This window comes from Dendrobates tinctorius, unplaced genomic scaffold, assembly GCF_039654945.1.
Source record: "Dendrobates tinctorius isolate UK_male_01 unplaced genomic scaffold, ASM3965494v1 ptg000393l, whole genome shotgun sequence".
Taxonomy (NCBI): domain Eukaryota; kingdom Metazoa; phylum Chordata; class Amphibia; order Anura; family Dendrobatidae; genus Dendrobates; species Dendrobates tinctorius.
Window position 1 is genome coordinate 299,669 of NW_027362059.1, and position 23,483 is coordinate 323,151.

A 23,483-nucleotide genomic window follows, 5' to 3' on the forward strand; every position below is an offset into this window, starting at 1 on the left:
AGGTGTAGTAAGATGGAGCGGTGTGTGCAGATGTAATGGTGGAGGTGTAGTAAGATGGAGCGGTGTGTGCAGATGTAATGGTGGAGGTGTAGTAAGATGGTGCGGTGTGTGCAGATATAATGGTGGAGGTGAAGTAAGATGGAGCTGTGTGTGCAGATGTAATGGTGGAGGTGTAGTAAGATGGAGCGGTGTGCGCAGATGTAATGGTGGAGGTGTAGTAAGATGGAGCGGTGTGTGCAGATGTAATGGTGGAGGTGTAGTAAGATGGAGCGGTGTGTGCAGATGTAATGGTGGAGGTGTAGTAAGATGGTGCGGTGTGTGCAGATATAATGGTGGAGGTGTAGTAAGATGGAGCGGTGTGCGCAGATGTAATGGTGGAGGTGTAGTAAGATGGAGCGGTGTGTGCAGATGTAATGGTGGAGGTGTAGTAAGATGGAGCGGTGTGTGCAGATGTAATGGTGGAGGTGTAGTAAGATGGAGCGGTGTGCGCAGATGTAATGGTGGAGGTGTAGTAAGATGGAGCGGTGTGTGCAGATGTAATGGTGGAGGTGTAGTAAGATGGAGCGGTGTGTGCAGATGTAATGGTGGAGGTGTAGTAAGATGGTGCGGTGTGTGCAGATATAATGGTGGAGGTGTAGTAAGATGGAGCGGTGTGCGCAGATGTAATGGTGGAGGTGTAGTAAGATGGAGCGGTGTGTGCAGATGTAATGGTGGAGGTGTAGTAAGATGGAGCGGTGTGCGCAGATGTAATGGTGGAGGTGTAGTAAGATGGAGCGGTGTGTGCAGATGTAATGGTGGAGGTGTAGTAAGATGGAGCGGTGTGTGCAGATGTAATGGTGGAGGTGTAGTAAGATGGTGCGGTGTGTGCAGATATAATGGTGGAGGTGTAGTAAGATGGAGCGGTGTGCGCAGATGTAATGGTGGAGGTGTAGTAAGATGGAGCGGTGTGTGCAGATGTAATGGTGGAGGTGTAGTAAGATGGAGCGGTGTGTGCAGATGTAATGGTGGAGGTGTAGTAAGATGGTGCGGTGTGTGCAGATATAATGGTGGAGGTGAAGTAAGATGGACCGGTGTGCGCAGATGTAATGGTGGAGGTGTAGTAAGATGGAGCGGTGTGTGCAGATGTAATGGTGGAGGTGTAGTAAGATGGAGCGGTGTGTGCAGATGTAATGGTGGAGGTGTAGTAAGATGGAGCGGTGTGTGCAGATATAATGGTGGAGGTGTAGTAAGATGGAGCGGTGTGTGCAGATGTAATGGTGGAGGTGTAGTAAGATGGAGCGGTGTGTGCAGATGTAATGGTGGAGGTGTAGTAAGATGGAGCGGTGTGTGCAGATGTAATGGTGGAGGTGTAGTAAGATGGGGCGGTGTGTGCAGATGTAATGGTGGAGGTGTAGTAAGATGGAGCGGTGTGTGCAGATGTAATGGTGGAGGTGTAGTAAGATGGAGCGGTGTGTGCAGATGTAATGGTGGAGGTGTAGTAAGATGGAGCGGTGTGTGCAGATGTAATGGTGGAGGTGTAGTAAGATGGAGCGGTGTGCGCAGATGTAATGGTGGAGGTGTAGTAAGATGGAGCAGTGTGTGCAGATGTAATGGTGGAGGTGTAGTAAGATGGAGCAGTGTGTGCAGATGTAATGGTGGAGGTGTAGTAAGATGGAGCGGTGTGTGCAGATGTAATGGTGGAGGTGTAGTAAGATGGAGCGGTGTGCGCAGATGTAATGGTGGAGGTGTAGTAAGATGGAGCAGTGTGTGCAGATGTAATGGTGGAGGTGTAGTAAGATGGAGCGGTGTGTGCAGATGTAATGGTGGAGGTGTAGTAAGATGGAGCGGTGTGCGCAGATGTAATGGTGGAGGTGTGGTAAGATGGCGCGGTGTGTGCAGATGTAATGGTGGAGGTGTAGTAAGATGGAGTGGTGTGTGCAGATGTAATGGTGGAGGTGTAGTAAGATGGTGCGGTGTGCGCAGATGTAATGGTGGATGTGTAGTAAGATGGAGCGGTGTGCGCAGATGTAATGGTGGAGGTGTAGTAAGATGGAGCGGTGTGTGCAGATGTAATGGTGGAGGTGTAGTAAGATGGAGCGGTGTGTGCAGATGTAATGGTGGAGGTGTAGTAAGATGGAGCGGTGTGCGCAGATGTAATGGTGGAGGTGTAGTAAGATGGAGCGGTGTGTGCAGATGTAATGGTGGAGGTGTAGTAAGATGGAGCGGTGTGCGCAGATGTAATGGTGGAGGTGTAGTAAGATGGCGCGGTGTGCGCAGATGTAATGGTGGAGGTGTAGTAAGATGGAGCGGTGTGTGCAGATGTAATGGTGAAGGTGTAGTAAGATGGCGCGGTGTGCACAGATGTAATGGTGGAGGTGTAGTAAGATGGAGCGGTGTGCACAGATGTAATGGTGGAGGTGTAGTAAGATGGCGCTGTGTGTGCAGATGTAATGGTGGAGGTGTAGTAAGATGGAGCGGTGTGCACAGAAGTAATGGTGGAGGTGTAGTAAGATGGCGCGGTGTGTGCAGATGTAATGGTGGAGGTGTAGTAAGATGGAGCGGTGTGCACAGAAGTAATGGTGGAGGTGTAGTAAGATGGCGCCCGCCGTGGTGACGTAGGACGTAGAGCGTGTGACGCAAACTGAGCCGCAGTGATCGGATCATCGGAGCCTTCGCCATGTACCGGACTCCTCGGCGCCGCGCTCTCTCCCCGGACCCTCCGGCCCTGTACCGGGACAGTCCTCGCTCTCCGGAGGAGCGCTCCTGGTCCCGAGGCCACTCCCCCGCCCGCATACACCGCTCTCCCCTCAGGCGCAGCCGCTCACCTGACAGAAGAGGCCGCTCCCGCTCCAGACCTCGGGGACGGTCGCGCTCCAAGTCCCGGAGCCGTGCAGGCCGCTCCCGCTCCAGGCCCCGCCGCTCCCGCTCCAGGCCCCGCCGCTCCCGCTCCAGGCCCCGCCGCTCCCCGTCCCCACAGCCCCAGCTCCGCTCCCCGGATGATGAGTACCGCCGTGAGGTGAGAGGCCGGGGGGCTGTGCAGTCATCTACTCGGGGAAGGGGATCCGGCTCTGCGCCCGTACGCTGCGTGGGATCCGGCTCTGCGCCCGTACGCTGCGTGGGATCCGGCTCTGCGCCCGTACGCTGCGTGGGATCCGGCTCTGCGCCCGTACGCTGCGTGGGATCCGGCTCTGCGCCCGTACGCTGCGTGGGATCCGGCTCTGCGCCCGTACGCTGCGTGGGATCCGGCTCTGCGCCCGTACGCTGCGTGGGATCCGGCTCTGCGCCCGCGCGCTGCGTGGGATCCGGCTCTGCGCCCGCACGCTGCGTGGGATCCGGCTCTGCGCCCGTACGCTGCGTGGGATCCGGCTCTGCGCCCGTACGCTGCGTGGGATCCGGCTCTGCGCCCGTACGCTGCGTGGGATCCGGCTCTGCGCCCGCACGCTGCGTGGGATCCGGCTCTGCGCCCGTACGCTGCGTGGGATCCGGCTCTGCGCCCGTACGCTGCGTGGGATCCGGCTCTGCGCCCGTACGCTGCGTGGGATCCGGCTCTGCGCCCGCACGCTGCGTGGGATCCGGCTCTGCGCCCGTACGCTGCGTGGGATCCGGCTCTGCGCCCGCGCGCTGCGTGGGATCCGGCTCTGCGCCCGCGCGCTGCGTGGGATCCGGCTCTGCGCCCGCACGCTGCGTGGGATCCGGCTCTGCGCCCGCACGCTGCGTGGGATCCGGCTCTGCGCCCGCACACTTGCTGTCTCTTCCTTTTCTCTCCTGGAGATTACTTTGCTCTTTCCTCCTCTTGTTTTCAGCGTCGTCGCTCCCCCACTCTTCGCTCCAGTCCGGGCAGGGATCTCCGCACTTCTGGGCGCCGGGCTCAGGGCAGCCCACCGAAGCACGACAGGTAGGTGTGAGACCATTGGGTGGGGAGGTGCGGTCCATGCTGCTGCGCAGTCAGAGGCGGCCATTACAGCGGGGGGGACATTGTACCGTTGCATGGTCACATTGTGACACCGGTCCCCTCGTCGGTACGGTTACGGCACGTTGTGACACCGGTTCCCCTCGTCGGTACGGCACGTTGTGACACCGGTTCCCCTCGTCGGTACGGCACATTGTGACACCGGTTCCCCTCGTCGGTACGGCACGTTGTGACACCGGTTCCCCTCGTCGGTACGGCACGTTGTGACACCGGTTCCCCTCGTCGGTACGGCACGTTGTGACACCGGTTCCCCTCGTCGGTACGGCACGTTGTGACACCGGTTCCCCTCGTCGGTACGGCACGTTGTGACACCGGTTCCCCTCGTCGGTACGGCACGTTGTGACACCGGTTCCCCTCGTCGGTACGGCACGTTGTGACACCGGTTCCCCTCGTCGGTACGGCACGTTGTGACACCGGTTCCCCTCGTCGGTACGGCACGTTGTGACACCGGTTCCCCTCGTCGGTACGGCACGTTGTGACACCGGTTCCCCTCGTCGGTACGGCACGTTGTGACACCGTTCTTCCTCTATGTTGACGTTGTAGTTAAATTCTTCAGTAAAATGGCGCTGGAGTCACCACATGCGCATCCTGTGATATCCGCCGCAATTTTGTTGAAGACACGGTCTGCGAATTCGCATATATGGTGGTGTCTTCAATAAAATGGCTTTGGTGATTACGGTATGCGCATGTGTCGACTCCAGCGCCGTTTTATTGAAGTAATGTACTAGAACAGTGACCAAGCGATCCTTTTAGAGACTAAGTGCCGAAACTGCAACCCAAAACCCACTTATGTATCGTGAAGTGCCAACACTGGGGGCAGCAGAGAGCAGGCAGGGGCAACAAAGTACAGCCACAGACAGGAGCAGGGGTGCCAGACTGCAGATAAAAAGCAATATGCCCCCCCATCCTGGTATATGCCCCCTGTGGTGATACAGGGGAGGGGTGTCAGTGGGTGCTCTTGTCCATTGGCTTGAGACCGCATGGACCAGGGATCGTCCCACCGCATGCCTGCTCTGCTTTTACCGTAGACATAACGCTACTCAGACAACACAGGGTGAGGACAAAAGTGTGGCTATGCTTTATTGAACCACGAAACAGGCAGATAACACACAGAACAGTCCCAGCTCAGTACCCAAGATGGTGACATTACAGGGTCTCACCCTTCCCTGACCCCCCGGGATAATGGCAGCTGTGACTTCAGAGCTTCCAGGGCCGACTGCCCCACCTGTGGCACGCACAGAGAGGAGGTAACGACAGTGTAGGAAGATGACCGTCCATTGAGGTACAAGGCCAGGTGACCGGAGGGTCACAACCTGGCTTCTCCACAAACGTATCTATGGGGCTCATGCAAATGATGGGTCCAAATCCTGACTATCCCAAACGTATCCATGGAGTCGCGATGGTCAGTGGAGCAGATCCCCTAAGGCCTGTTTCACACTTCCGTTTTTGTGTCCGCCAAACGGATCCGTTTCCGTTTTTTTGACGGAAACTGATGCAAACGGATCCGGTTTTTTAAAAACGGATCCGGTTTTTTTGACGGATCCGCGGTAACCGTAATGGAAGTCTATGGGACAAAAAAAACGGATCCTGCAAAAAATGGCGGATCCGTTTTTTTACGGAAAACAACGGATTTTGACGGATTTGAAAAAACGGAAGTGTGAAACAGGCCTAAGCTGGAACCCTGTAAAGTGACAACACAACCAAAGCTGACTCAGGCTGTGTGCACACGGTGCGGATTCTGCTGCGTTTCCGCAGACATGGTACAGTACCATGTTACCCTATGGCTTTTCAAAACCACTGTGCTCACGCTGCAGTTTTTTCCGTGCGGTTTTGCTGCAGTTTACAAACCGCAGCATGTCAATTGTTTGGGTGGTTTCCGCAGCGGTTTCACACCTTTAACATAGTAGAGGTGTGAAACCGCAGGGCAAAACCGCAGGTCACTTTACCTGCGGATCCGCGTGGAAAAACCCGCCGGTGAATCTGCAGCGTGTGCACATAGCCTCACTGTCCTTCACCCCATTGGCTTCTGCAAGGACCAAAATGCTTCCTGCGCAAACTCGTGCTGCCCGCGGTTGGTTTCTGACCCGATAAAAGCTTGGTAACGGACCGAGCTCAAATCCAACGAGGAACTGGTGGCAGCATACCGTCCTGGTGTTACTGGGGGATCCTGGCAGTGACGGATTGGAGGTTTATGTTTATATTCCCGCCCTCATTGCAGAGTGCCCCAATAACCAGTACATGACAAGGCAGCCTCTCCGGTGACTACTTATCCTAGGTGCAGTTCCCTGACTGACCTGAGGGTAAGGGGGCACCAGAGAGCTGCAAGTTCCTAACTGGAATCTAAAAGGGGTTTCCCTGTCAAACGTTAATAAAGTTAACCATTTAAGTGCCCAGTACTTAAATTTCTCTGCATGCAAAGTGAAATTAAGAAAAAAAAAACATAAATGTGTTCACCGCTCTGTCACCAGGGCCGTGGGGTCTGTAGAAAATTCACCGACTCCAACTCCTATCATATATAACACATTGGGTGCAGGCTGTGCTGTAAAGGTTTCTATAATAATTGGTGAAAAGTCCTGAAATGTTCCTGATCTCAGGATCTCAGCTGTTAGAGGAGATGAATCTGTGCTGCACTTTATACACATGCTCAGTAGTGACCAGGGCTGTGCAGTGTTATACCCCAGAGCTGCACTTTATGCACATGCTCAGTAGTGACCAGGGCTGTGCAGTGTTATACCCCAGAGCTGCACTTTATGCACATGCTCAGTAGTGACCAGGGCTGTGCAGTATTATACCAAAGAGCTGCACTTTATGCTCATGCTCAGTAGTGACCAGGGCTGTGCAGTTATACCCCAGAGCTGCACTTTATGCACATGCTCAGTAGTGACCAGGGCTGTACAGTGTTATACCCCAGAGCTGCACTTTATGCTCATGCTCAATACTGACCAGGGCTGTGCAGTGTTATACCCCAGAGCTGCACTTTATGCACATGCTCAGTAGTGACCAGGGCTGTACAGTGTTAAACCCCAGAGCTGCACTTTATGCTCATGCTCAATACTGACCAGGGCTGTGCAGTGTTATACCCCAGAGCTGCACTTTGTGCACATGCTCAGTAGTGACCAGAGCTGTGCAGTGTTATACCCCAGAGCTGCACTTTATGCTCATGCTTAGTAGTGACCAGGGCTGTACAGTATTATACCCCAGAGCTGCACTTTATGCACATGCTCAGTAGTGACCAGGGCTGTGCAGTGTTATACCCCAGAGCTGCACTTTATGCTCATGCTTAATAGTGACCGATGCTGTGCAGTGTTATACCCCAGAGCTGCACTTTATGCTCATGCTTAGTAGTGACCAGGGCTGTGCAGTATTATACCCCAGAGCTGCACTTTATGCACATGCTCAGTAGTGACCGATGCTGTGCAGTGTTATACCCCAGAGCTGCACTTTATGCTCATGCTCAATAGTGACCGATGCTGTGCAGTATTATACCCCAGAGCTGCACTTTATGCATATGCTCAGTAGTGACCAGGTGTCAGGAATCCTATTTTACGATCCCACCTTCAGTTCCTGTTGTGGAACTTGCAGCTCTCTAGCGCCCTCCTTACCATCAGGTCTGTCATGGAAATACACCTAGGTTAAGTAGTCGCCGGAAAGGCTGCCTCGTCGTGTACTGACTATTGGCGCTCTGCAGGGAGGGCGGTATGTATATTCCCAGTCCCAAGCAGGAAATACACATGTAAAACCTCCGTTCCGTCCCTGCCAGAATCTACCAAATACCCCAGAACACACTTTGCTGCCACCACCTCCTAGTTTTGATATTAAAATCAATATCAGGTCAGGAGTCGACCCAACAGTAGCGCAGTTTTAGCACAGAGGACGTGACAATACTTTTAGAGCAAGGAAACTGAAGCTAGTCAATTTTTACAGTTTTACTCCACAAAAGATATTCAGTGTTTACAAAAATATAAAAAGATGTTACAAAAGAGACAATTACAATATATACAGGCAATTACAAAATAACAATGGATTAATAGAAGGAACTTACATATTTCCGTCAATGGCACGCCATGTGGAGTAGGGGGAGGGGACCTTCCCAGAGTGGCAGGTCAAAATGCACAGCTTGCTACAGCTGGTCCCCAGACAGAAAGGCAGTCTCCTAATTGGGCTTCATAGCCTTATACTCTGTTGGGTGACCTCACGGTGTGGGCCAAGCTATGGCATGCACTTCCCTTTTCAAAAGTTAATAAAACTTATAAGTGTTATAACTCTGGGCGCGAGGCTCGTAGGATGATGGCAGGACTGAGATTTTTCTTATTTTGAAATTACCGTTCTTTCGATACCAAACATGAACTACTTGCGGGCTAGTGGACGTCGGGACCTCTTTTCTCGACTCTGGATAGGTGCCAAAGCTTCAAAACCCACCTGTGGATAGCTCTAACCCTGCAGTTTCCAGAAATATAAGCTTCCTGCTTCTATGAATATTCTGTGCCATTATATTTGATCAGAGACACATAAAGGAACCATGTGCTTTTAGACAAAGGCTGGTTTCTAACCCTCCGTCAGGAACAATGGATCTGACAGGCGCAGCTCTTCTACTTTCATTTCTCCCTTCTCACCAGATTTTCAGGAAACCCCCTCCCTCTAGATAGTCTCCTGGCTCTAGCTGCTGTGTGAAACCTGATACCACAGTTGGTCTGCAGAGCTTCAGGAAGGAAGATATAGCTGTGCTGGCTTCTCAGGCTCATTGGTCCCGAACACATCACACTTTATAAGGTTGGTATGTAATGTTTTTAGTCATTACTATTGTTTATTTAGCTTGTTTTATGAATGGATAGAGAAAGGTTTGTGGATATTTTATATAAATAAGGCAGATTTTCTTACAAATGAAAGTGTGCTTCTCAGGCACATTGTTCCCTAATGCATATTCTCTCTCTCGCTTCAGATTATCTTCTGAAATGGAGAAGAAAATGTATGATCTTTCAAAACCCCATCGTGTTGAGGAAGCGGGAAACATGATGATGATGATGATGCAGACCCCACAATGAATGAGGATTTTGAAGAAAGTGAGATTGATTCTCATGATGAGGTGGAAGTCTGTGAACTAAATTCTGAAACAGAGCAAGATGGTGACAGTGATGAGGAGGAAGAAGATATAGAATCTTATTATATGGGAAACGATAAAAAAAACAAATGGAACAAGAATCCACCCATAAAAGAACGTATGGAACCTTATAACATTATCACTCACCTTCCTGCAGTTATGGGAACAGCACGAAATGCAAAAAATGCAGCTGAATGCTGGAATACTTTTTCACAGATGACATTCTGGACTCTATTGTCATATACACTAATCAATATATAGACAATATAAAGCACAAGTTCATCTGTGACAGAATCCTGAAGCCCACGGATGAAATCGAGCTGCGTGCAGTTTTTGGATTATTATACCTTGCAGGAGCTCATAGGGCAAATCGGCAAAGTTTGGAGGAACTTTGGGGTATAGAAAGTGATGGAATTGAAAAATTTAGCCTTGTGTCTCTAAAAAGATTCAAGATTCCAATTTGTTGCCTTCGGTTTGATGACAGAACTACCCGAACCGAACGTAAAACATATGACCGGCTTGCTCCAATTCGCGATGTATTCCAAAAATTTGTGGAAAACTGTAAGATAAACTATCGCCCTGGGGCAAATGTCACAACTGACGAAATGCTCCCTGGTTTTCGTGGCAGATGCGCATTTCGTCAATACATACCATCAAAACCTAGCAAATACGGAATAAAAATGTATGCCCTTGTTGATGCCAGTAAGACCGACACATACAACATTGAAATTTATGCTGGAAAACAGCCAGATGGTCCTTACTGTGTCAGCAACAAGCCCACTGATGTTGTGACAAGAATGTCTGAGCCCTTATTTGGATCAGGTCGCAATATAACTGCTGATAATTGGTTTTCAAATTGTGATCTTATTGATTATCTGAAAACGCAGAAGCTTTCATATGTCGGAACTGTAAGAAAAAATAAAAAAGAATTGCCGCCACAGCTTGTTACTGTGACAGGGAGAAAACAGTGCAGCAGTATGTTTGCATTCCATGATGGAAAGGTTTTGGTTTCCTATGTACCATGCGGAAAAAAAAATGTACTTCTCTCAATGCTTCATAATGATGATGCCATCGATCCTAAATCTGAAGCACAACAAAAACCAGAGATTATTACATTTTATAATGAAACCAAAGGGGGTGTTGATGCAGCTGATCAGATGTGCTCAACTTTCAGCGTCAGCAGAAACACCAAGCGCTGGCCAATGGTCATATTTTTCGCTATGCTAAATTTGGGTGGTATAAATTCACAAATCATTTACCTTGAAAACCAGCTTGAACCACTCCGTAGACGACTGTACCTGAAAAAATTGGCCCATGAACTAATGCTTGGAGAGCTACGCAGGAGAAGTATGAAAACCATCGGTATCCCCTCTGGCATTCAAGTTAGGCTCAAAAGATTCCGCCCAGATATTGATACTGAAAATCCAACACCTGTACCACCTCCCAAAAGAAGGAGATGCACCCCCTGCACCATGGAAAGCGGGAACAGAAGGCTTTCTAATTATGAATGTCTCAAATGTCATCATGCAATCTGCCTGACACATGCAAACATGTATTGCAATTCTTGCTCTTTGCTTTCCAAGTGCTTTTTCTGGGGAACCTTCAGGATCTAATTCAGATTAATTCTGTGTGTAATATTATTCTAGGTGCCTAGAAAATGTTTTTGTGCCAAAATTTTCTCTTTTTAATAACCGTTACTTGATATCATTGGGGTCTATTTGGGAGTTTTGAAATTTGTGTATATCAAAGTTATTACTTTTATGTTGAGTAAATGGGTTTGTTTTGCACCTGATAATGTGTAGTCTCTTTTATTACATCCCTATGAAGGTCTCTGATCACTTTTAGATCACTGAAATTGAGAAAATTAGATATTCTAGGCATTTTTCTAGCCTGCGCTTGACAGGCACATTGTTCCATTACGAGTTAGTGCGAATATTGTTCCTGACGGAGGGCTAATCACTCCACATTCCTGAGGGAGGGGTGAGGAGAATCACACACCTTCCTGAGGGAGGGGGAAAGAGGGAGAATTACACAGGCACACTGAGGGGGCATGCAGCTATGAAGGAGGGGGTGAAGCTGCACTGTGGGTCGTTGCTGTAGCATGTCTTTCGCAAAACTAAGGAGATGTAGCAGAGCTCTATATGTGTGATTAGAGCAAATAAAAAAAAAGGTCATATTCCTGACACCAGGGCTGTGCAGTATTATACACCAGAGCTGCACTTTATGCACATGCTCAGTAGTGCCCGGTGCTGTGGAGTTGGAGGTTTGGCTTACCGACTCCACAGCCCTGGCAGCCACTATGTCCAGCTTAGCGTATAACATTGGGTGAAAGGTGCTCGTTATGGGGTTTAATTGATGTACAGCCGCTATTGTTAAAGGGGTTCTGTATGGGAAGGTTGGCTGCTCCAATGAGGTGACATCTGCTGATGGTGCTGGGTACTGTCAGGTATGTGTGGAGGTGATGTTACCACTGCCGCTCACCTCTCCGTGCTACATGATAGGTACCAGACCTCCCCTGTAACCTATAACTGCCCAGTGTGGTTGGATGGTTCAAGCCTCCCAGCATTCACTGCTCTTGGGTGCTGCAGGTTTTTGTTCTTTCCATGTTCCTGCAGCACATCACCATATTTACACATACTGTTATGTAAGTGATTAATTCGCAGCTTGCTGACTGTTTCCACCCATTGGCAGGAGATTTCACACTGTAAAATGACAGTTGCCCAGAAATTCCACAGATGGGGAGATAGAATTCAGAGCTGCAGGCAATGGCCGATAGCTGGGAACTGTAGATGATGTTCCCTGGTGCGGCACAGTGAGAGCTGCCCACATGCAGTCATGGTGTGCTTGTTGTTCCAGGTCCGGTGATGTGAAGCTATTGGGCAATGATTCCTCCTTACGTAGCTGCTCTCGGAACTTGCACGCTTCATCTCTGCCCATGCCCAAGAAGTCCATCCTGAAGAAACGTCAAGATGTGGAGTCCCCCAGCTCTGACCAGTCTCCTCAGGTGCGTGTTGCCACTACTTCTGTGTCCTCCCAAGAGCCGGGTTATGGGTTTGAGCCCCAGAGGTTCATTGGTAGCTTTTTTTTTTTTTTTTTGCTTCTGACCGTATGTTGCCTCTGGCCTCATACTGTGGACTCTGCGCACAGTTTAGTGTTCTGGCCTGAGGTTGTGGGGCCCCTTGCTACAGACTCTCCACTAACGTCTTTGTCTTCCGGGGTTAGGATTTATGGCTCCATTCTGCCGACTCTTCGCTCACTTCTCTGTCCTCTGGGGTGACATGGTGGGGCTCCCATACTGCTGACTTTCGGTGCATTTCTCTGTCCTCCGCCCTGAGGTTGTGGATCCCCCATACTTTTGGCTCTCCTCTAACATCTTTGTCCTCTGGGGTGAGGATGTATGGCTCCATTCTGCCGACTCTTCACTCACTTCTCTGAGGTGATGGGCTCCTGTACTGTTCACTCTGCTCATGTGTTATTTCCATATTTTTCCAGGTTGACATGCTCCTGAGCAGTAAAGATGGGACAATTGTGAGTTCTGTGGGGGCAGGGAAGATCACAGAGAAGAGTAACCTGACCACAGAAAGCTCCCTCTCTATGGTGGTGAAGATGGGTCTCTTCACACCCAGCGCCTCCAACTCTTCTGCTTTAGCAGCTGCAGCACAGGGACCGGAGGTTCCTCTTCCACATGGCACTACCCCACTTACTGTAGTGCCGGCAAACTGGACACTAAGCAGAAGTGCAGATTTTGTGGTGAAACCAAATGTCACAAGTAAAATCCCTCCATGTGATCCAAAGGACAGCTCCACTATAGGAAACCTTTTTACCAAGAGCTCCCCTAAATCTCAGAGTGCCCCGTCAGGTGATGGGAATGTCTCCCCTAAGAAGGCAGCAGCTGATGTGGCAGGCAGCGTCTTGTTGCCTCATAACCAGGATTGCAAATCGTCTTCTCTCCTAAGTAAATCTCCAGATATCAAACAGTGCGGATCTGCCGAGATTGATGATGAGGAGCGTTTCCTATATGGAGACGAGGAGAAGGCAGAGCAGAAAAAAGTTCAATCTGACCAAACGGCCTCCACTCCGCCAGTCAAGAGCTCCGCGAACAAGCAAGAGTTTGAGAAGATCCACGACCTACTGAAGACCATTGGCCTGGATATTGGTGTTGCTGAAATCGGGAAACTTGCCATCAGAACACAAGAGCGGCTTCATGGGAAGAAAATGGCACCTAAGATAACGCAGCCTACAACTGAGCAGCCACAGAGCGGGCCCATGGTCAACTCTGCTGAGCTCAAAGCTAAAGTGTCTGAACCCAAAGAGCCTGAACCTCAAGTCAAAGCAGAAAGGAAAGAAGAAACCGCAATGAAGACTGAGCCAGTTGTAAAACCAGTCGCTAAAGAACCATCCCCCCCTGTGACGCTGCCGAGCCCGGCCCCCATCCCTGAAGAGAATCCTCAGCTTATTTTAAGTAAGCCATTACCCAAAGATACAATTGCAGCACCGAAAGTAGAGGTCCCTGTTCAGCTGCCCATCCCCTGCTCTGTGTCCGAACCCACACTTACTCCAATAAGTCCCTCACAAATCCCGATCTATCCTCCATACCCACATTCCCCAATGGTCTCTGCATATAGCATGCCACCTAGCTACAATCCCTATACTCCCTATGTGTCGTATCCCACATCCAGCTGGACTATGTACTCAGCAGTGCCCCCCCAACCACCACCCGCACACATGCCGCCACCTCATATAAGTGTCCCTGTCAGTGCACCCGCCACAGTGTACAACCCCCGCAGCAACCTGCGTGTCATTGAAACCACTGAAGATCTTACCGAGGCCAAAGCCACTGTCAAAACAGATGCCAAACCCGCAACTTCATTAGCAACGATGCTGGCAGAACGGGAAGCCGACCGCAAAAATAAAGAAGCTGAGAAAATGAAAGTAAGTCAGACCGCATCCCTGGGACATGCAGCCGCATAAAGACTGCAGTGTTCCTCCTTCACCTTGCATTTTCTTAGCTCTTGGGGTCATAGCTCCAGTCATCCAGCAGGGTTTTGTGAGAAACCTACAGTGTGTGCAGTCTTTTCATTTGCTATCCCATAGTGATGTAATACCTGTAAACCTCATATCAATATAACCACGACCCAATGGTGTGACTGATAGGCGCAGCCTTCACCTGCTTCCCATCCACCATCATTGTTCATCCTGATTCATAGTATTTCAGCACTGATGTGAAGCCTGACCCATGCGAGAAGAGTGAGTGTAACCATAGTAGGTACCTCAGAGTGCTCCTTTCCTCTTATAGATACCCAGAAATGGATGAATAGGAGAGGAAGGTCATGGACCAACATACAGACTGTCTTGTGATCCTTCTGCTGTATGATAGTGAGCGCATGGGTGGCTACCAGACGTGTGATCCTTCTTCTGTGTGATAGTGAGCGGGTCAATGCCGACCAGACTTGTGATCCTTCTGCTGTGCAATGGTGAGCGGGTCAGTGCCGACCAGACGTGTGATCTTTCTGCTGTGTGATAGTGAGCGGGTCAGTGCCGACCAGACGTGTGATCTTTCTGCTGTGTGATAGTGAGCGGGTCAGTGCCGACCAGACGTGTGATCCTTCTGCTGTGTGATAGTGAGCGGGTCAGTGCCGACCAGACGTGTGATCCTTCTGCTGTGTGATAGTGAGCGGGTCAGTGCCGACCAGACGTGTGATCCTTCTGCTGTGTGATAGTGAGCGGGTCAGTGCTGACCAGACGTGTGATCCTTCTGCTGTGTGATAGTGAGCGGGTCAGTGCTGACCAGACGTGTGATCCTTCTGCTGTGTGATAGTGGGCGGGTCAGTGCTGACCAGACGTGTGATCCTTCTGCTGTGTGATAATGAGCGGGTCAGTGCTGACCAGACGTGTGATCCTTCTGCTGTGTGATAGTGAGCGGGTCAGTGCTGACCAGACGTGTGATCCTTCTGCTGTGTGATAGTGAGCGGGTCAGTGCTGACCAGACGTGTGATCCTTCTGCTGTGTGATAGTGGGCGGGTCAGTGCTGACCAGACGTGTGATCCTTCTGCTGTGTGATAATGAGCGGGTCAGTGCTGACCAGACGTGTGATCCTTCTGCTGTGTGATAGTGAGCGGGTCAGTGCTGACCAGACGTGTGATCCTTCTGCTGTGTGATAGTGAGCGGGTCAATGCCGACCAGACGTGTGATCCTTCTGCTGTGTGATAGTGGGCGGGTCAGTGCTGACCAGACGTGTGATCCTTCTGCTGTGTGATAATGAGCGGGTCAGTGCTGACCAGACGTGTGATCCTTCTGCTGTGTGATAGTGAGCGGGTCAGTGCTGACCAGACGTGTGATCCTTCTGCTGTGTGATAGTGAGCGGGTCAGTGCTGACCAGACGTGTGATCCTTCTGCTGTGTGATAGTGAGCGGGTCAATGCCGACCAGACGTGTGATCCTTCTGCTGTGTGATAGTGGGCGGGTCAGTGCTGACCAGACGTGTGATCCTTCTGCTGTGTGATAGTGAGCGGGTCAGTGCTGACCAGACGTGTGATCCTTCTGCTGTGTGATAGTGGGCGGGTCAGTGCTGACCAGACGTGTGATCCTTCTGCTGTGTGATAATGAGCGGGTCAATGCCGACCAGACGTGTGATCCTTCTGCTGTGTGATAGTGGGCGGGTCAGTGCTGACCAGACGTGTGATCCTTCTGCTGTGTGATAGTGAGCGGGTCAGTGCTGACCAGACGTGTGATCCTTCTGCTGTGTGATAGTGGGCGGGTCAGTGCTGACCAGACGTGTGATCCTTCTGCTGTGTGATAATGAGCGGGTCAGTGCTGACCAGACGTGTGATCCTTCTGCTGTGTGATAGTGAGCGGGTCAGTGCTGACCAGACGTGTGATCCTTCTGCTGTATGATAGTGAGCGGGTCAGTGCTGACCAGACGTGTGATCCTTCTGCTGTGTGATAGTGAGCGGGTCAATGCCGACCAGACGTGTGATCCTTCTGCTGTGCAATGGTGAGTGGGGGTCAATGCTGACCAGACGTGTGATCCTTCTGCTGTATGATAGTGAGCGGGTCAGTGCCGACCAGACGTGTGATCTTTCTGCTGTGTGATAGTGAGCGGGTCAATGCCGACCAGACGTGTGATCCTTCTGCTGTGTGATAGTGAGCGGGTCAGTGCCGACCAGACGTGTGATCTTTCTGCTGTGTGATAGTGAGCGGGTCAATGCCGACCAGACGTGTGATCCTTCTGCTGTATGATAGTGAGCGGGTCAGTGCCGACCAGACGTGTGATCTTTCTGCTGTGTGATAGTGAGCGGGTCAATGCCGACCAGACGTGTGATCCTTCTGCTGTGATAGTGAGCGGGTCAGTGCCGACCAGACGTGTGATCCTTCTGCTGTGATAGTGAGCGGGTCAGTGCCGACCAGACGTGTGATCTTTCTGCTGTGTGATAGTGAGCGGGTCAGTGCCGACCAGACGTGTGATCCTTCTGTGTGATAGTGAGCGGGTCAGTGCCGACCAGACGTGTGATCCTTCTGCTGTGTGATAGTGAGCGGGTCAGTGCCGACCAGACGTGTGATCCTTCTGCTGTATGATGGTGAGCGGGTCAGTGGTGATCAGACGTGTGATCCTTCTGCTGTATGATGGTGAGCGGGTCAATGCCGACCAGACGTGTGATACTTCTGTATGATGGTGAGCGGGTCAGTGGCGATCAGACGTGTGATCCTTCTGCTGTGTGTTAGTGAGCGGGTCAATGCCGACCAGACGTGTGATCCTTCTGCTGTGATAGTGAGCGGGTCAGTGCCGACCAAACGTGTGATCTTTCTGCTGTGTGATAGTGAGCGGATCAATGCCGACCAGACTTGTGATCTTTCTGTTGTGCGATAGTGAATGAGTCAGTGCCGCTTATTTGTCTGCTCCATGCAACTGTTATTTTTGTTATTAGACCTTTCTTGTTTCTTATTCAGGACTGATAATGAGTCGAGAACCTGTAGTGACTCCTCAAAGTGAGCGGGTCAGTGCCAACCAGACCTGTGACCACAGTGTGATGTACGATAGCGAGCGGGTCAGTGCGGAGCAGACTTGTGACCACGATGTGATGTACGATAGCGAGCGGGTGAGGGCCGAGCAGACCTGTGACCACGGTGTGATGTACGATAGCGAGCGGGTCAGTGCGGAGCAGACTTGTGACCACGGTGTTATGTACGATAGCGAGCGGGTCAGTGCGGAGCAAACTTGTGACCACGGTGTGATGTACGATAGCGAGCGGGTGAGTGCCGAGCAGACCTGTGACCACGGTGTGATGTACGATAGCGAGCGGGTCAGTGCCGAGCAGACGTGTGACCACGGTGTGATGTACGATAGCGAGCGGGTCAGTGCGGAGCAGACTTGTGACCACGGTGTGATGTACGATAGCGAGCGGGTCAGTGCGGAGCAGACCTGTGACCACGGTGTTATGTACGATAGCGAGCGGGTGAGTGCCGAGCAGACCTGTGACCACGGTGTGATGTACGATAGCGAGCGGGTCAGTGCCGAGCAGACTTGTGACCACGGTGTGATGTACGATAGCGAGTGGGTCAGTGCGGACCAGACTTGTGACCACGGTGTGATGTACGATAGCGAGCGGGTCAGTGCCGAGCAGACTTGTGACCACGGTGTGATGTACGATAGCGAGCGGGTCAGTGCCGAGCAGACTTGTGACCACGGTGTTATGTACGATAGCGAGCGAGTCGGTGCCGAGCAGACTTGTGACCACGGTGTGATGTACGATAGCGAGCGGGTGAGTGCGGAGCAGACTTGTGACCACTGTGTGATGTACGATAGCGAGCGGGTCAGTGCGGAGCAGACTTGTGACCACGGTGTGATTTACGATAGCGAGTGTTCTAAATTTTTGACCTGTATGAATACGCTATTGAACAAGCCAAGAGCTAATAGTTGGCTGAGTGAATCACATCGCCCCTTGTATGACAGATGTGCTACTGAAAACGTAATGCTATTGGGGACAGAACCATTAAACAGCATTCTGTCACCATACCTTATCGGCCAGTATGAACAGGTGCCTAAACGGAGCGCTCATTGAAATGCATGTGGTCGATCAGCTCTTGTTATGGGCAAAAATCTACAGTGGAAATGGACAAGAAATGCTTATAGTAATGTTCCTGGCAGAAGTCGGGCCGTGCGTCTGCTGTTCCAGGTAAGTGCGAGCAGGGAGTACCCATGTTGTGATGGGGCGTCTGTATTGCAGTGTACAGATGCTGCTTACAACCCTAAGAAAAAGCCTTTCATTTATTGAAGGTCTTGGAGGAACTTTGCTCTGTAAGGAAGGAGCACAAGGCCAAGAGCGAGAGCCTAAAGACCCTCCGCACCAAGGTGGAGCAGCTGCGCAGCCACCAAGGTGAGTTATGGGGGCATCCGTGGAATCACGAACAGTCTTAATCCATGGCTGCAGATGACCCCTTCTCATTGTCTGTCACAGGTATACTCCTACGGAAGAAGCGACGGCAGAAGGACGGACACAAGGATCCTCTGCTGGAAGAACTGAACAGTGTATTGGAGACTGCCCAGAAGCAGATCAACTCCCTCTCTGAGGAGATGAACACAACAAAGCAGAAGCAACTGCAGCTCACTAAGGTGGCGGAGATCCTGGGCGTCAACCCCACGGAACTGGCCGAGAAGAGCGACCGTAAGGAGGAGAAGGGAAGCCCAGGTTCCCCTGCGCCGACCAAGGTGAGCACCGGGTCTACACAGCGGCTGCACACAAGTATAAGTCTGTCTGTTAACCTGTCATGAATTTTAGAATCTGATTCACGTTATCAAGCACTTACTGACTCCATTGCTGTTGTGAACGATGTTACCTGAGCTGTGCTCCACTCATTTGTCTTCTCCATGCACTTGTCAATTTTGCGCTTAGACCTTTCTTGTTTCTTATTCAGGACTCTGAAAATGAGTCGAGAACCAGTAGTGACTCCTCAAAGTCCGCAAATGATCTGAAATCTAGAAGCAACCCAGTGTCTGATGCTAATGCCAAGAGCAGCTCTGTATGTGGAGCTGACGCAAAGATAACGGTGGCCACGCAGCGGTCCAGTGTCACTGAGAAGTCAGAAGTCCAGTGTAAAGGCAGACCACCCATGCCGAGCCCTGACCCTGAGAACTCCCCACCGCCCCACTCACCTCGCATATCAAAATCAAGAGACAAGTCGCAGTCACAAAGCCCACGACCCACGACACCATCATCCAAGACACCTGCAAATTCTGAGAATCCTCCGCCTTTTGAGATATCTGAAATCTTTGTATATTCTGACCCTGGCTCACATTGGTGTGAGGACTGTAATGAAATCTGCATGACGCTGCGCGAATTCCTGCTACACATGCATGATAAGAAGCACAAGCAGGTGAGAAACCGAGCTTTGATTTTGTGCCATGAGCGGGTGATGGCTACGTCTATTGTCGCTGGCTATGGCAGGAGTCGGTCACCTGTTGAATCCATAGATCCGCTCTAGATGCTGTTCAGCTTTCACAGATTTCTGTTATATTTTTCATATTATACAGAGTTTAAAAGAGGTGAGGAGACCATGGGTGAAAAAGAAACCTCAAGAACCGAGCTTTACAAAGAAACCGAGAGTAAATGTTCCCCTGCAAGGTAAAGCTGTTTCCTTCACGTTGACTGTGTGGTAAATGGGGCTTGTACAATTCCTTATGGTACTGGTGTTGCAGGTGCAGAATTCCTAGTCCCTGTTAATGGCCACTACTGTGAACTATGTGAGGAGACGTTCCCGGATCACATTGCTGCCGAAGAGCATTTGAGAACATATGCCCACAATGATAAGTACAAGGTTTGTCTCATTTATGTCAGTCTTAAAACCAGTATCAGTCCTGGTAGTTCTTACAGGAACGGTTTTGGATGTCTGGTGAAGTGTTCTTAGACAATCTTTATGCTTAAAATCATAGAATCTCTGGACATTCATTGATTGATATTCCTTTACAGAAATACACTGATGTGCACATCAATTATAAAGTGATACGTCGGGAGAAGAAGAAGGCGAGCTTGACTGCTGCTCAAGATTTGGATCGGAGAATGGCAGAGCACAAACGCAAGATTGCAGAGCAGAAAATAGAAGTCCAAGACTACAGCAAATCTAAGAAGCCAAAGAAGGAAGAAGAAGAAGAAAAGAAATCCATACCCAAACATCGCACAACTGCCTCTCCACCGTTCTCTGATCAGAGGCGGAATAAAACACCAGAAAAGGAGCCTGCAAAGAACACCACGTTTGGGAAGTTTGTGTGGAAAACGACAGAAAACAAAACCCAGGCAGTTGTCAGCTCTGCAAAAGTGGAAACTGCACCCGTCAAACCGAAGCAAGAGGATTCTAAAACTCTCAGTTGGAAGCAAAAAGCTTTTGCCATAAAATATCTGGGTAATCCCAGTACCCAGCCTGGAAAGGCCTTTACTCCTTCCCATTCCACTGCCTCCACAACTATCACCTCTACTACTTCACCTGCATCTACTTCCACTGCACAACCAAAAGTTCGACCCAACCTGCCAAGTCTACTGAATCTCCATTTACCGATCCCTCAGTTAACAATGAGTAAACCTGCACCTCTAAGTACTTTCCTGTCTATAAGGTCCTCAAATGCAACATCAAAATCTATCCCAGTAGTGACAAACAAACCCACAGGTGTCTTCTCTGAGAACTTGGTCTCCAAAGCTTTTAGAGGAGAAATGGTTATACTTAACGAGAGTGCACAACCAGAATCCAAGGATAAAAGTCCAAATATGGAGCTCAAGAAGACAGATGGACAAAGCATGAAACCTGTACAGGCGACAAAAGGACAAGACCTGTTCAATGTCAATAAAAATGAGACTGTAGAAAGGAATGAGGCAAAGAATGAACAGGAAAGCTTAGTCTCTAAGTTACCTTTAAGTTGGCTTTGTCGGAAATCCAATCCCATCAAACCAGCAGCAAGCACAGGACCTGCAAAGGTTCAGCCCACCCCAAACACCAAGTCTCCTGTTACAAATCCAGCTTCATCTCCAATTAGCAGCACATCTGCTAATTCATCCTTAAACAACTCAACCAGTGGTTTATCTAACAATGCCAAAATAGAAAGCGCCATCAATCCCACTAACCCACAGGAGTATTTACCTGCACAACAAACTAAAGCCAAGGACACAAATCTCCAAAACTTTCAAGAAACTAAACCCTTGTCTACAGCGGTTACTTATATCAACTGTGATGATGCAAACAAACCAGTGTCTGCTCCTCTGCTACTCTTAGAGAAGGCAAAACCAACGTTCAACGCTACTACCAAACTCAATCAAAAATTTAAGAAAGCTCCACTGTCTCTGCCCAGTTCTTTGTTTGGTTATGTACAAGATGCTGGATATAAAGAAATCAAAATCACATCAATTGATGCCCAGAAGCCCAATAATGGCCAAAACCTAACAGAGACTCTTCTGATTCCACCTTCTGGAAATGTTACATCCAGTTTGCCTACTAAACACAGCCCTGCCAGCCCTAGAGTATTGCAGCAAGAACTTGACTCATATTATAAGATGATCGCATCTGAGGATGATCCTGAAGACTTAACCACGTCTGAAGACCAAGACTCGGAATTTGCCCCTCAGCCCACAAATGTAACTAGAACTCTCCTCCAGACAAAGTTAGAAAGTCCACCTGAGAAGAAAGTCAAATTAGAAAGGGCACATGCTCTTGTGAAAATACCGATCAGACCAATTTTACCAGAGGTTTCTGGTGAAGATTTTGATGACGCCGACATGGCGTGTGAAGTTCCTGATGCCATTTCAAGTTCTATTTCCCAGACATCTGGCTGGAACCTCATGCAGTCCAGTTATGCATCAAGTAACAGCCAGCAGCTATCCAGTTTGGCATCTGGAAAAGTTTCAATGAACAAAGACCTATCCCATACACCTGTGACCACAGTGGCTGCATCGGGAAATTCCATGGAAGATATGTCTGTATATGTTACGTGTGATTCTGATTAACTCCTTCATAAAGAGAAGATGATGCACTGTCCATCAGACCTAATCTAAGTGAGCTTTATCTGTAAAAGTAGTAAAGGATTTGGGTCGGCATAGCACGGCTTCCTCTGGGGCCTAGGTTTGTTCATTGTGAAGTTCTCTGAGGGTCAGTAGTGAGGTGTTGTGTACAGTGCGTAGTAGATCTCTATACTGACACATCAGTTACGTGAATTGTTCACATCTATTGGGAGCATGATACCAGTCATCGGTGGCTCTGCCGCTGTTCCCCCTCGATGTAATGTGATCATTTCAGGCCTGATACTCAGAAGATATGGTGGCACAGAATTGACCATGCTCATTAAGCAAACCTGGCCTCTGATACGACTACCCGTCGTGGCTTTACTGTTGTAAACATTTTCTGTTGTATTTTTACGTTGACATTCCAATTTTTCACATGTGAGGTTTGCATCCAGCGTGGGTGACGGCACTATGTTGTAGTGATGTAATTACATCTGTTCTTCTGTTGCTAATTTAATTCTAATATTAATCTTGATGCATCTTGCAATCAACTTCCATCAAGGTCTTCCCCAAGGACTGCGAAGTTGAGCCTGGAGATCGCGACTGGGTAAGAGATGTTTGGACATATTAACCCTGCTTTTGGGTCGTTGCCCGCTGTGTTTTTTTTTTTTTTCCCGTTATATAGTATATGAAGGTCACAGAAATGTCCCAGGAGTTTTATTCCAGGTCTCTGATGCAGATTCTGAATAATTCAATAAAAGTCGGTGCCTCCATTCTTGTTTGTTTCATCTATTTCTTGTCCTTTATATGTACCTTGCAGGATGTTTGACCCTGCGATTATTCCTCTCTAAGGTCCAGTGTGTCGGGCATTGTCATGCTGTAGACGACTTCTGGCCATCATGTCTGGAGATTTTCTACATACCAGTAGACAGGATTGCTACATGTTGCCCTCTAAAATCTGCAGCCTCTTGGCATTGGGAATGTGCAAATGGTGGCGTAGCAAGCATCAGTCCGGTCTAGAAATAAACGGGTCTTCAGGGGAAGGTGAGGGAAGACTTGGTGTGTGTGGTCATATTCTTGGCAGCTGTGCAACTCCTGAAGATGTGTAATTGACGAAAGCTGGTGGAGCTGTAATATCTCTGCTCCATTTATCAGTATCTGACTTGTGCAGAAACGCTCAGTCATCAAGTATATATTCTAGGTAGACCACAAGAACAACTACTCTATTGTGTTCGTTTCTATCTGTTGGCTGTGTCCAGCTCACCAGGAAAGTCCAGTTGTATCAGGTGTGTAGAACTCCATTATGGTCATACGAGTAAACCAATGTAAAGGAACAGATTTTTTTCCAGATCCTTTGTAAAAATCCAAGCTTTATTGTAACATGATTAATATCCCATGGCCTTCCAATGATTAAAAAAAACAAGAAAAGCGACGCTTTTCTATCATCCAGGTGCGATCAA

General features: G+C 49.6%; 1 protein-coding gene across 1 annotated transcript; it reads left to right on the forward strand.

Annotated features, from left to right (window-relative positions):
* The first annotated feature begins 2,603 nt into the window (after positions 1–2,603).
* On the forward strand, positions 2,604–22,796 carry LOC141076169 (uncharacterized). Its single transcript, XM_073563504.1, has 10 exons — positions 2,604–2,995; positions 3,783–3,874; positions 11,904–12,051; positions 12,540–13,979; positions 18,321–18,420; positions 18,502–18,752; positions 18,959–19,417; positions 19,575–19,665; positions 19,740–19,858; positions 20,011–22,796. Exons 1-10 carry the CDS (start codon positions 2,657–2,659, stop codon positions 22,027–22,029), a joined length of 5,058 nt encoding a protein of 1,685 aa, XP_073419605.1. The 5' UTR covers positions 2,604–2,656; the 3' UTR covers positions 22,030–22,796.
* The last annotated feature ends 687 nt before the right edge of the window (positions 22,797–23,483 follow it).